We start from the raw sequence: 14,216 nt of genomic DNA, 5'->3' as shown, positions 1-14,216 counted from the left end.
AGGCCATTGGCCAGATGTGCTAGCACAAAATCATTTCTGTTTATGTCTAAACCAAGATTTTTTTTGCACATTGCAAAGCTCATAGCGTACTTGAGTGGCTGAAAGAAGTCCATGGAGGGGAAGAAGCATTTTCCCCTTCCCATAATCTGATCTCAGAAATACGTGATCTGATCAAGCTACTTTCCTTGTTCACTGCATTAGCCATCTTCCAACCTTTTCCGTCCTTGGAGAAATGCCTGATAGAACAACGTAAAAATGTTACTTTATGCTCATTCCTCTGTAGCAGTCCACACCAATGTCTTGATTTATGTTCTTTAGCAGAAAAAAGCAACCTCGTAGCTGAAGCTCAGCTATATTACCATACTGCACTGTAATACACTCAGCTTTTAAACTTTATTACTTCAGTCACAATTAAGACTATCTGAAGCCTCTTCACAAAAAGGGGCCATAACAAAAGCTGTATCTTAGCAAATTGATGGGTGGATGCATTCATTCTGCACCAAAAACACCGTAGAAAGGACAGATCTCCTGGAAAGGCAAATCCGTGTCATTATTTCAGTCTCTGGAATACCGAAATTTGATACAATAAAATGCAACACCTGAGCTTCCCCTCCTTTCAAACAACTGAGAAACAAACTGTCCTTAGAAGGGAAGAAATGCATTTGTATTTCTCAGTGTTTGGGGTTTCCCCCCCACTTTTATAGCGTCATAATGTTCTCTTCATGGGTGGAAAACTTAGTCTTCAAGTTCAAGCCTAGATTCTTCATACAGTTCAGGATGAGATGACTTGGAATAGCGGGAATATTTCAGATGTAGAAAATCACCCAATTCATCCAGAGCATTCAAAACCTGTAAGACCATTACACTGTGTCAAATCTCTTGGAAAAAAAAGTTATGTTCTAGCAACCTCTACTTTACAGCAGACCAAGAAGATCATAAAAGCATAAATTAAAGAAAGGTTAAAGGGCAAATAGGCAAATTTTGCTTTCATTGTCCTTTAGTGAATATCAGTGTTGTTGTAGATGTGCACTGTCATCTACAGGAACAGAATTTACTCCTTCAGTTACAGTTTATTAGTAAGCATATTAATTGATCACAGATGTAAAAGAATGACCTTTCTCTAATAGCCTGGGGAAATAATAATCCAAATAAAACGTTGTGCTTGTGCAAAAAGGATGTGCAAGCAAGTCCTTCAATATTCCCCTGTAGATCCCAAAAATTGGAATTGACACTGCATTTTCTTAGGTGAGACTCTACCCACAGTGCTGATCAGAGTCACTGTAAATAGCCTGAAACATTTCTTTTTAGCGCACTCCATTATCTTTTTGTATTAATATAACAGGCATAGTTAACAATGCATTAATATCGTAATACAGCTTGCTGTGCTGTGTTCCCATCTCTCAGTAAATTCCAAAGTAGCCAGGAAACTCTGCTACAGAGAAGTAGCTTGGTGTTCTGCAGTATCTGATCCACATTTGAGAGCAGCCAGCATTTTGGCATCAAAGAAGGAAAGGACAATCTTGACTTTTAGCCTGTTTCTGGTAAGCACTAAAAGGAGCTCAAGAACAAAAAGGAATAATGGTTTATGTAGAGATATCGCTTTAAGATCATTAAGGAAGTTATTCTTGGGAGCTTGCCCTTTCATGGATCTTTGGTTTAGTTCTAGGCTGAGATTCAAAATAAATTTTGCCAAAGGGAGAAGTCTTCATTGTGCTTGGTACCTGTTGTTACCCAGGCTTTCTGGCATATCCACAAAGTGTTTGTCCTAAAAACTTTCCATCTGCAAGTAACTAAACCCAGAGCATTTCTGTTCCTCCATACTGTAAGAATGTTTAAAGAATGCGACAAATACTAAAACAGAGATCCAGTCTCAAAGGCAAAAATTGCCCATGTTCAAGAATGATGTCTGGGGAGTGTTTTGAGACCTTCACTGGTACCAGGAAGCAGCAGTGTGCAGGCAGCAGGAAGCAAACATGCAATAGTGACCAAAAGATGTAATGGGCTTACATTTAAAGGTGGAGAAAGAGGAAGAAAATCAAAGCATCAACCTCTTGAAAATGACTCTTCCCATCATTTCATCACCTATTACTAGTTACACAAGTGAAAATCTTCAGTCAGACAGCAAAGGCTGGCAATGACTGACACAAGCACAAAGCTATATCCTCTTCTATGCAATGTTATTGCTATGGTATTATACCTTGTAAATAACTACTGCACCTTTAAGAGCTGCAAGGATTTTACACTGCACACATGCAAGGCAGATTTTTCCATGCTGTTTGAAAGGGGTTTACACTGGCATGGGAGTTGGTCAGCTAGGCAGGGCTCTGATCTCAAGCTCCACATGAATTTCAGGATGCAAATAGAGAGCCAGGGGCTCTCTGCAGACACAGGTGTTTGTCTACATGAAGCAGTACCATCTTTAAGTCTAATGCCTTCCATGCTCATTGTGTGAAGAGAGGGGAAAGAAAGCCTGAAATTTACTGTTAAGCCTCCATATTCCATGCCTCTAAGCTGGCTTATTCTGTGAATGAAAGAATATAATAGAGCCAGGCCAAAAACATCTTTGGCAAGAAAGGGAGATGGAAAATTCCAGAGGTTACTTTAAACATATTTCTGACTCCAGAATGAAGGCTTACGATGGAAGTCTCAACATACTCTTAGCAGTACTTCTGATATCAGAGAAAGACACAGAACTAAGATAGGCCAGGCAACACCAGTTAAACTTCATTAGGTTCAAACAGTTCCAAATACTGTTTACAATTTCCACCTGTACACTCAAGGCTGTCTCATATACTTCTGCAATTCAAGAAATATGTGGAAATATGGAATGAAAATAAAGGTAAAGAAAACCTGATTCTCAATTATTTCCATGTAGTTTCAGGTTACCAACTCTGATATCTTTGACCTAGCATTTAACTTTTATCTTGCTGTGCTCTTCCTGCAGGTCTTTATTAGTGATGACAGATTTGGTCGCTGTTAGAAATAGAAGGACATAGCAAATCAACTGTCCCATAATTTATTGTAAAAAAATGAAATATATAAGGCTAAAACACCTTTAAAAATCAAGTGGCAAGGCCAGAATAACAAAACCAAAAAAGAATTATGGAGATTCAAAGCAACAAATGCAGTTTCTTCCAACCTCCTTCACATATGAAGTTAATTTCAGCAGGACATCTGCTGTGCTTACCGTGTCTAACATCTCCCGTGTATGTGCAGCTGATACACAAAACCGAGCCCTGGATTCTGTGATAGGAGTAGCTGGAAACCCAACCACAACCACCCCGATGTTTTTTTCTAACATGCGTCTTGCAAAAGCCCTAAGAAGAGAAAAAGAAGAAAAGAAAAAAACCCACAAGAATAAATTATCTCCAACAAACCAATCACAGAGAGAAAACTTTCAAGTGTAACAAAACAGTGAGTAAAATCCTGTCTTCAGTTGAAGTGGATGGTTAACATTCCCACTGAACTGAGTAAGACTGAGCAGGACTGAGAGTCTGCTGTTTAGCTGCTCATTAAGCTGAGTGTCAGACATAAGAAGCGTGATGGCAGCAAGAGCACTGTAGAATAGAAATGGTTCATTTATGTCAACGAAAGGCTTTGAGTGCAAATGCATGGGCATTCACAGTCCCTAAGCTGGGCTTCTGGAAGGTAGGAGACCTGGGTTCCTGCACACCAACCAGATCAAAACCGTCTGTGTGATGGTTTCTTTGCTCTCACAGTTTAGGAATCTCTTGTGTCTTCTGTAGTAGACCTAGAGCACTTAGCCACATTAAGCAACTTGCAAACGCTCCTAACTTAACCCTTGCTTACATTATACTATTGCTGACTTCTGGTCTGCATATCCAAGCCAGTGCAGAAGTGCTGCTGGATAGGTACTGAATGGCAAAAGACCATTCAAAAATCAGATGGAGAAAAAGAACATCTATCCAAAACAATTAATACTTCAAAGGCAATGTCATTCTTTTAATGATTACAGATTTTTAAAAAATCCAGATTCAAAATGCTATCAAAAGTATTACTGCAGAGCAAGCAAAAAAAACCCAAAAAACAAACAAACAAAAAAACCCCAAAAAAACAAGGTAAGAAAAACTTAATAACCCCTGAATACTGGAAGAGCCACATTTAAAATAGAATATACATAAATGATTCTTTCACCTAACTGTGTAAGTTTCTCTTGGGAAGCATCTACCACATGTAACAGTATCTTTCCAAGTGTTTACCAAATAACCCATGAACCTGAATAGTGTTTATTTTTCCAACATGCTTTTTTTTTGTCAGTACTTACCCTATCTTACCAGGCATATAAAGGAGTAATGGGACAACAGGAGAATCATCATTGCCATAAATGATGAAGCCCATTTCATGCAGTCTTCGTCTGAAGTACCTTGTGTTTTTCCCTAGCTGGCGCACTCTTTGGAGCCCTGAAATGAGTCAGCCAGGAGAAAAGTCAGTGCACAGATTGATAACAGGCAAGAAACATGGCAGGAAGGTTTGGATGAAATGTATTCCTTGCTATTTGATTCAGAATAGGGACACAGAATGAGATAAAACTGTTGATTACAATGGTACTGTGGGACAGACAGCTGATATTCCTGTACTTGTGTGGTGCTCCAGTATTTGTTCTGGGGATATAAGTTTTTCTTCTGCTGAACAACTCCTTTTAAAGTGTTGTGCTGAATAAAGCCCAGACAGCTATAGGGACGTAGCTATAAGTCTCTGTGCAGACAGGACATGTAAACAAAGTATGCTCTTTCTCAGCATAATTTGCTGCAAAGGGAATGCCCACAAATGTTGACACAGATGTCACTACACACATAGCTTTTCTCATTAACAATATTCTGTAGGGGCCTCATGTATCTCAGATAGCTCTACGAATACATGTTTGGGGAGTTTAATATTCTCTGGCTGTCATAAAGCTGAAAGTAGAAAATACTGCATTTTGAGTCAGCTCAATGTGATGCTTTTGCTGTAGGTTTTTTTCTTCTGACAGAGGAAAAGCACATGATAAAATTTGTTATTACACAATGCTACCAACATTCAGCATAACTCCAGTGACTTTAATATGCATCTGCATAGGTAATCTCTTACCGAGTTCTGCTCAGTTTCTCTGTGCTCTTATCTTGCTATTATTACCTCAATATCATTCTCTGACAACAGATATAGTCATTCAGACCCCACCTGGAGTACTGTGTACAGTTCTGGAGCATTCAACACAAGTAGGACATCAAAGTGTTAGAACGAGTCCAGAGGAGGGCCACAAACATGCTCAGAGGGCTGGAGCACCTCTGCTATGCAGACAGGCTACAAGAGTTGAGGCTCTTTAGCCTGGAGAAGAGAAGGCTTTGAGAAGACCCTGTAGTAGCCTTCCCATATCTGAAGGGGGCCTACAGGAAGGCTCCCTGGAGGTGTTCAAGGCCAGGTTGGATGAAGCCTTGAGTGACGTGTTCTAGAGGGACATGTCCCTGTCTATGGTGGGGTATCGGAACTGAATGAGCTTTGAGGTCCCTTCCAACCCAAACTGTTTTATGATTCAAGAATTTCAAACACAAGTTTTTCTTTCTGCATTGTCCCTAGTCACATTCAGTCATGAGTCTATTGATGTGCTCCCCAACAAAACTAAGAGGAAAGTTGGAAACAATTATTTTTAATAAAGGAAAAAGTCAAAACAAAACAAGAGAAAAAACTGCTTGAAAAGCCATCTCAGCCTTTTGTTTTCTAGTGCTGCTCAGGAGGTGATTTTTGACAATTGCAGTTGCTTCCCCACCTATTGCATATAAAAAGGAAGAGTCACGCTCAACATTACTGCAGGTGGGAGATATAGTATGTCTTTTCCCCACTCCACCCACATTATATTTCACCATCAAGCTGATATATGTCCTGCTCTTCCAGTGCTGTAGGGTGTTAACAGGAGTGGTGCCATCTATCCCACATCCACATGTTGTCTCCCCAGTACCAGTCCTAGGTTCACACAGCCACTCAATGAATCAAGCCAGGTCCATCATCTGCCTGACCTCACCAGAAATAAAACTGCCAAATGGATTGATTCTCTAAACCTAATCACTGTGCAGCTGCTTGTGCCTGCCCAGCAGAAATGGTGGGAGCATGTGCCAAGGCTGGGATTTCTAAGACATGTCAGCTAGACTCCCAGCTTTCGGTCTCCTGCTGCTCTTCAGCCCATACTTTGAGTATCTTTTACATTGTGTTGCCCTGAACACTGAAGCCTCTGACACTACTAATTTCCTTAAAAGCACCTTTGCTTTTAAGGTGCCTTTGCATAGACATATTACATTTTCGTTTTACTTTACTTTTATTAACTTGATTCTTCATTTACTACTCTCTGTCAATTTCCTAATTTCTCATCTTCTTCCTTGCAACTACTGTGGCCAGTTATCACCTCAGACCACATTTTGCCCAGCCACTTGCTGTGGCTTTTCTTTGTATTCCCCCTTGGCTGATGTGGGGAACCAACACACCTACACAGATTCTTTTCCATTAATCATTTCTGAGCGTTTGTAGGTTTGAACAAGATCTACTTGCTCATCTGTTTTGTATCTTCCCAAGTCAAGGTTCTGTCAATGTTCTGGCTGGGAAATTTATAGGGAAACTGGGACTTGCTTCACAGTGATCACTGTTTTGCTGAACAAATTAAAAGATCTCATAAAACCAGTGCATTTGTAACTTTATGCACAGAACTGCTCACACAGACAACCTGTTAGTTACAGTTTCAGTCATTCAGTTTAAAACATTCAGTCGAAGAGATCTGCCGGGTTAGAAAAGGCCACAAATAGTTTAACCATCTCTCTAATGTTGCTAAAACAAAAACAGCTGTGCCAGAGCAAAGGAAAACAAATGAAACACAAAAGCATCCTACTACAAAGCTTTCCAGTCACTAATAAAAACAATAGTCTGTGGTATTTCCAAAAATATTTTTGGTGTAGTAGATCTCAAAGAAACAGGAGGAAATATTGAGGAGAAGGAGAAATGGGGGCAGGGGAGATGGCAAGGAGAGGGAGTCAGAAAAGAACCACAGAATAATGTGTCTGAAGTCTAAAGATAGACTTTTTTCCTGTTAGAATTTGTAAAGATGTAATTAGCACCTCCTGAATTCCCAAATTACAATGAGGAGGGTGGTGGAGTAACCTGAACAGGGGGCTCGAAAACCCTGCTGCTTTTTGCTATCTCAGCAGCCCCTGAGCTAGTTTCCAAACTTAGAGTCTGCAGCATTTGAAACTGCTAGATGCTCAGTTAGGGAAAGTTTCTGTAAATGCAGATGTTCTTGGCGAGTGCACTCGAAGGCTTGCTGCCTTCTCCATTCTATTCAGCTGTTTACCACAGTGCACTGGAAACAGAGTGTCAGCCACGCAAGATTCCAGGCTGCTTGCTATTTATCAAACTATATGCACATGGGCCAGAGCCGATCGGTTTGTCTCTATTTGTTTTAGGTACCAGAAATTTAGACTTCAAAGCAAGAGGGGGAATCCAGCAAAGAAAACATTAGAGCTAGCTGAAAGAATAGTTCCAGGCTATCCCCTAAAAAGTTGAACGCTTCTTTCTTTTTGTGATCTTCCCTCAACCAGTTTGTGATGGGACAGATCCTCTTTCAAGACTCCCTATGGATCTCACTTCAAGCTAGCCAGTGCTGTTGCAAATGGGCCACTTTAATGGTTTAGCAACATCCCAGAGTAGTAATTTAATTTGCAAGGCTGCATTTAAGAACCAAATAAAAGAAGAGAGCACTCACACATATCTGGAGGGGAAGAAATAGTACATTGGGAGGTGATTGTGACACAGACACTGTATTTGTGGGTGGGTGGCTGGGAGGAACCTATTTCTTTAGCAAGTGTCAACACTTTCTCATGTTAAATTGTGTGGTCAAAGACCACATGCATCATATACATAACCATCTTATACACTGTCCTGATAGGAGCAATAAAAAACATTGAAGTTTGCAGCTGTACTTCAATGCTCCTTTTTGTTTGTTTGTTCCTTTACAGGACCCTCTATGCCAGATAAGGAGGCAGATTTGAACAGAATATTTATTTTGGTCTCATTGGCCCCATTTCCCCCCTGCCCTGTGCAGATCAAATCAGTGTAAGAGTGATGAATTCAGTTTGAAAACAGATCTTAATCCAAACTCACTGTGCTATGTTTAATCAAAGATTTATTTTAAGACTATTTTCTTTAGTTCTTGAGGCTGTGATTATGTTTTTTTTAACTGAGTGAAAATCTGCAGAGTTAGACCCTTGAGCTGCATCTATTTGAGTGAAAGAATTTACCTGTATGACCCTAACTGGAAGAAAGTAAATATTTGTTCAAAAATTCCTAGCTTAAAATATCTTGAGGATTTACAGTCTATGCAAATAGCTTATAGCACAGCATGAAGGATATCCAGAGTAGCTCTATTCCACAGAACATGACCCACAACATAGCATATGTTCAGAGAAAGTATCCTTGGCACTGAAAAATTACCCTTAGCTAATTAAAACTAAGACCACTAATGCTCCAGAGTTTTCCATTAGGGTTGAAGACAACCTTATTAAGAGCTCTACATCTTTTTATTAGCTGAATTAAGAATGAACAGAAAGAGAGAAATTTTAACAATAAAGGATTCTTAAATTTCATGAGTTATCTTCATGCTCCTTGGGACATACATTGAACCACAGTCAGTTTACTGGGATTCAGTTGAAATGCAGGATTAATTACCTGCATGGACTTACTGCATCTGCAATCCACCTTCTACTGGAATAAAAATCAGAGTTTACATTTGTTGCACTGCTTTAGCAATATTTGGTTTGCTGCAAAGTTTTAAGGTGTTGGCAATTCTGGGAAAACATGTTGGTTCTATTTTTATTTGGCACACAGTATTTCATGCTGCCAGTTTTAGCTCACTACTTTCTACAGGCTTTTAGGTGGCCTGATAGCTCAAAATTAATATGGTTTAGTTTAAGGACAAATGCAGAAAGGACACACGAGAGAGAAATGATAAAAGATAGTGGCTTATTCATAATTTGTCTGAAGCAGCAAACTTTTCAAGACAGCCACTTGGAGTAATGAACTTGGTAGATGCTTTGTCATAGGCCAGGCTATGGCCTCATACCTGCTTTCAGGAAGGTGCTAGTCTGGAGTTTGACAGCAAGAAGGCATCTTGACTACGCTGCTGAGGGCCTGATTTCAGGCTGGTATTACATGGCAACAGCTCCATGCACTTCAATAGAGCTTTGATATTTATGCCAGCTGAGTACCTTGTCCTGGCAGCAAAAGAGGCAGTAAAACTATCAGTTCTCTGAAACAAAAATTCATTTCCCCCTTTCAGAGATAGCTGCTTTTCACTCCTGCAAGATTTTAACAAGTGGACAAGCTGGCTGTGTTCAATTCCTGCACAAACATTTTACCCTTGAACTCTTCTACTCTTGGAAATTCTGGCTCAGTATATTGAAAACAGGAATAAGCAACCTGTAGCTTTTCATATCAAGATCTCAGGTGTATTTTAATTGAAAGAGAGTTATTTTTCCTGAGCCTGTTCCAAGAAAGATAATCCCATGCTGTACTTATTTTCTGGCATGTGGTGGACTCTTCAAGACACAAATCCACCTGCTTTAATGTTATCCAGCTGTTGTTTCATAGGGGCTTTCTAAACAATTAGTTACACAAGCAAACTTTTACATACCGGTGTCAGTATGTCTCTCCAATTTGTGTTCCTTGGAAAGAGAACTCCACTCCCTGTCCTCCTCTACTAACAACTAGATAGTGAAAAGCAAGCTTTTGTAGGTTGAAAAAAAAATGGAAAACAATAGCTCTTCCTTACTAAACTGTTGCAGATGGACAGTTCCCCCCCCCCCCCCCCCTTCTAGTTCCATTGTAAGAGTAACACACATGTACCTCCATGTGCATTAAATCACAAATAGAATGCTGTAAAACTGGGGTGCCTCAATCTGTTCTCAGATTAAAAACAAACAAACAAACAAACAAAAACTGTAATAGAAAAAAAAAAAAGAAAAAATAAACCCCAAAACCCAAAACACTTTGCTATGAACTGGGGGAAGTGGAGATATTTTCTTCCACAATCTAATGCCAATTAGAAACCAAGTAATTTTAGCTTAATTACTACTGCTTAAATAAGCCCTTAAGGACTTAGTCAATTTTAAGCTGTGAACTGCTGCAAAACACTTTCCAGAGCAGACTAAGGGAAGAAAAAGTAGCAGTTTCACTTGAAGTAGAAAAGAGAAAAGTTGTACAAATGCTGTCATTTTTACCTTATTTCTCAAACGAGTCTGCTATGCCTACCCAGCACCTTATCTATATTCAGATACTTAATGCAAGCATTCAGCGCCCTGCACAACGGCAGGGACAGAGCAGCCAGCCTTGGCTGAGCCTTATTTACTCCCAGGGCAGGTAATTAATCACACCGCACTTCAGTCCCTCCGCTGAAAGCCAGCCAGCACACAGTGTGCTCCATCTGCATCACATTAGGTGTTTCTGAAATGCCAGTGATCTAAATGCAGTTAGAAAAGGCACTTCTCTCCTTTGTGCTCCTCAAGCTGATAACAGCAGTGGCAAGCAGCATCTGGAACGGACTAGGGATCCTCATGCTTTATCCCAGCAGCAAAGACACTAAAAAAGGTGGCTGCATAATGGAGCTGTGTATTGCTGTCCCTGGGGAACAGGCTACAAACCACATTCAAGTCCGACCACATTGCTGCTCTGCCTGTAGTAAGTGCTGGTGGGTAGCACCTGCTAAAGGACTGCAACACTGGTTTAACTTTGAATATGGAAAAAGTGACTTTAAATGAGGTAGAATTTGTTCAGTCTTCAGAACTCTTGCCTATTACTCCAAAGCCCCTGCTTACTCAGACCAGCTGACCCTCCATGGATACATTCCGACTTTCTTCACAAGATGGAATGCATGGCAGGTGGTTCTCCTGGAACAATGTGCCTCACTCCTTTTTAGTAAGGATGGCAGAATTCAGCTCTGTTTCATCATCCACTGCTGGGAAAACATCTGTGTTATTCAGCTTAGACAAACAGCAATTGTGACAGCATATTATCACCATTAGCATCTTCCCTATCACACTGACTAGGAACCCTATCCATGGAGCCAATGCTGTACAAACAGGGAACAAGCTCTATTAATTAAGCACATATTTATTGGGAATATTAACTTAAAATTAAGCCACAGCTCAATCATCCTTCTTGATGAGGACCGAGAAGAAGTAATCATCTCAGAACAAAGTAGCAAAATGAGACTTTGAGAGGGAAGAGTCGAAAGATATACTTTAGCACAAGTGCAAGCTGTTTTGGACAGGTTCAAGGGGTCTGCCACTAAATAGCTTGCAGAATGAGAGTTTACAGCTATAGTTTCATGAACAGCTCAATCTGGCACAGATATGTTCTGCTTCAAAAGAGATTGCTCCTCTTGCCTCCAGCTGTTCAAGTCCTGGCACTGGGATTCATGTAGCCATATGGTATGCTGGCTCAGGGAACCAGTTTGGCTGTAGGCTAACAATTTGTGGGAGGATTGGTTATTTTTCAGCTAGATCAGTCTCTGATTCAGCTCACTTCATGACTGCATGAACACTAATGCTGGCATAAGGAAAAGGGGCACAAATAAGGGGGTAGGCAGTGAGGAAAGGCAAAAAAAGAGGTCAAGATTGCCCACCCTTCCACCAGTACTGGTCTACACTGGGTCACAGTGATGTGAAACTGAGTTCTATGAACTCTCAGAGGGCAGTGACAACAAAAGCTATTGTTTTCAAAAGATTGCTAAGCACAGGTAGAGGTGGAAAATGTTGAAAACTGGGCATTTGTGGGAGTTAGTCCTTCAGTTATGCAAAAATCTAAAGCAAACAGAAAGGTTTTAAAAAGGAACTTTAAAAAAAACCCAAGTAATTTTAACATCAAGGATAGACAGAAAGCAGGGATCTGCCGCTTCTCACAGTCTGAATGAGCTCAAATGCCACAACTGTCTGCTAAAAACAAAAATGAAAACTAGTAGTTGCAAAAAGATAAACCAATCAGCGCAAATGGCAAAGTGAATTAACATTTTAGGGAAACACTTTCTATCTAAACAACCTTAGGGATTGTCTTTTAACAAAACAAGGAGATTTGATTTATGAAGATAGGGATTCAAAACTTTCAGCATCCCTAAAAACATATGAAAAGTGCCTGCTGCTACTGGAGAATTATTGTTTGCCATGCATTAAACAGACAAACGATGCCTTTGGAAATGTTGCAATTTGCTTTTTACATCACATAATCTGTTATTAGTCATCAAGAGAATTGCCTTGTATTTTCTAGCAGTCTTAACTCTGTCTGCCTAGTGGTTCTATTTTTTTACCTAGCAAATTTAAGTGTAAAAATATGCTTTTAATATCCTCAGGCAGAAAGGAAAAATAAAGAGGTCTGAGGTAGCAGCTGGAGGGGCTGTGTTGCATGCAAGTAAGTGTACTTGAAAATTTGTGCAAGGTCCAAATACACTGAGTCAACTGCAGGCTCATCGTGGGGATAAAACCACTAAAGCAGCTGCTGAGTTTCCTGAGGTATCTCCAGTGGTGTAATGAGAAGCCACAAGGAGAACCTAGAAAAAAAATCTTTACTGTGAGTTGTAAAGAGTAAATGCCATGGGAACTGCTGCTTCCCACATCTCCTAACAAATAAGGAGAGGCATACTTGAGATGAAAAGTTCACAAAGGCTTAGGAGGGATAAAACACATTTTTTTTTTACAGACTGTATGAACTGAACTGTAGAAGTTGCTGCCTTGTGACATTACTAAAGGAAATCCAGCTGCCAGAAGTTCGTGTGCTTTTGAACAACTCTATTACAGGAACTGTGATAGTATCTGTGACAATATGTTACCAAGAGTAAATGTGTCTTCTTCTACAAGCTGTTGGGTCCTGTAAAACATGACATTGAAAAATGCCAGGGCTGTACTAAAAATATGATTTCACATGACACTGGAAACACCTGTGTGATTTTTGTTTGTCATTTTCTGACTTTTTTTGATACAGGTCACTCAAGAAACAGAGAACTTGGTCATAGTGACCCCATCTGTGGTAGTTTGAGGGATACCAGGTCCCCCTTAAACAAAACCACAGGGACAGAGGCTCATCCCAAGGGGATAGACCTGCTTGTCCCAGGATATTGTAATATTGCTATTCTATTCTTTTTCCAGTATCACAGCTTAAGAGATAGTGAGTCTTGTACTTATTCTACCCCATTGCCTTTGGTATATATGCTCTTATAAATAGAATTTCTCTTTAAAACTTCCGATCAGTGTGCAGTAGCCTCATTCTCACTTCTGAAAAGGGGTGAGAGTCGATTCTGTCCTCCAGAACCAGGTATGTTTGTGGCCTAAACTGGAGCATCACCCTACCCCTCTCTCTCACGCAAGAACAACCATGCATATATCAGTTTTGAGGAAACCAGTGTCTCCTAACTGTGTGGGGTCTTGTGCCTCAGTTTCTCAAGCCAGAGCAGAAAATATGGCAAAAGAAGGAAGCTGTAACAACTGCCTGTGGGCTCTCTGGCATCCTCCCGGTCACAGTCTCGAGATGCTAATGCTTCACGGCTGTCAGAAATATTGATATGGGACCTGCCCATGTATTTTTAGACAGTTTCTGCAGGAGACACCATGTCTTCTCTGTATTTTTTACTTATGTCAGTGCAGTGCTTTTAAAGTGACAACTTACCCCTCCAAATTGCAGTTTCCTGCTGCAAAGGAAGGTAAGCACACATCTTGCTAGCACGCTTCCATGGCAGTTTGCTGACCAGAGAAGAACAAGAACTGTATAAGGTATTAGCACTGGTTTGGAGGGTCACGTGTTTGCTGTAGTTTCTTGCACCTTTGTTCCTCTTCTCCCCCTTCCACATATCAGGCTCTTTTTGTTCACAGCCTCTCTGACCAATCTTCTCAGCATCAAATTTTGATTCTTGTCTCCTTCCCTGTCACCCAATTATCTATTCCTTGTTGTGTCTTCTTTGCTTGTCAGAGTTGCCTCTCTCTTTGATCTTCCTAGCTCACTTCCCTGAGTGCCTGACAATGCAGGTGGGATGCAGTTGCTCAGAGCTCTAGTCCTCTGCTCAGACTGAAAGACGCTCTATTCAGGCCCCCCAAACCGAGTTGGAAGATGCTCCTTCACACATCAGATCTTAAGATTTTTCAATGTTCATTTCAAGCAGAGACTTTGTAACATCATGAGACTCAGATGGCATTTCATGG

General features: G+C 40.4%; 1 protein-coding gene across 2 annotated transcripts in view; it reads right to left on the bottom strand.

Annotated features, from left to right (window-relative positions):
* Positions 1 to 371: 371 nt before the first annotated feature.
* Positions 372 to 14,216, bottom strand: part of SPTLC3 (serine palmitoyltransferase long chain base subunit 3) — a 91,043-nt gene continuing 77,198 nt past the window's right edge. For both annotated transcript variants that reach the window (XM_064146781.1, XM_064146782.1), the window contains 3 exons: positions 4,286 to 4,421; positions 3,188 to 3,317; positions 372 to 849 (listed from right to left, as the gene is read on the bottom strand). In XM_064146781.1, the coding sequence (XP_064002851.1) occupies positions 736 to 849; positions 3,188 to 3,317; positions 4,286 to 4,421 (380 nt within the window). In that variant the 3' untranslated portion in view covers positions 372 to 735. The remainder of the gene's footprint in view (positions 850 to 3,187; positions 3,318 to 4,285; positions 4,422 to 14,216) is intronic.

Source organism: Pogoniulus pusillus, chromosome 7 (genome assembly GCF_015220805.1).
Source record: "Pogoniulus pusillus isolate bPogPus1 chromosome 7, bPogPus1.pri, whole genome shotgun sequence".
Lineage (NCBI taxonomy): Eukaryota > Metazoa > Chordata > Aves > Piciformes > Lybiidae > Pogoniulus > Pogoniulus pusillus.
The sequence above is the reverse complement of the archived record's forward strand: the minus strand, read 5'-3'. Positions and strand labels throughout refer to the sequence as shown.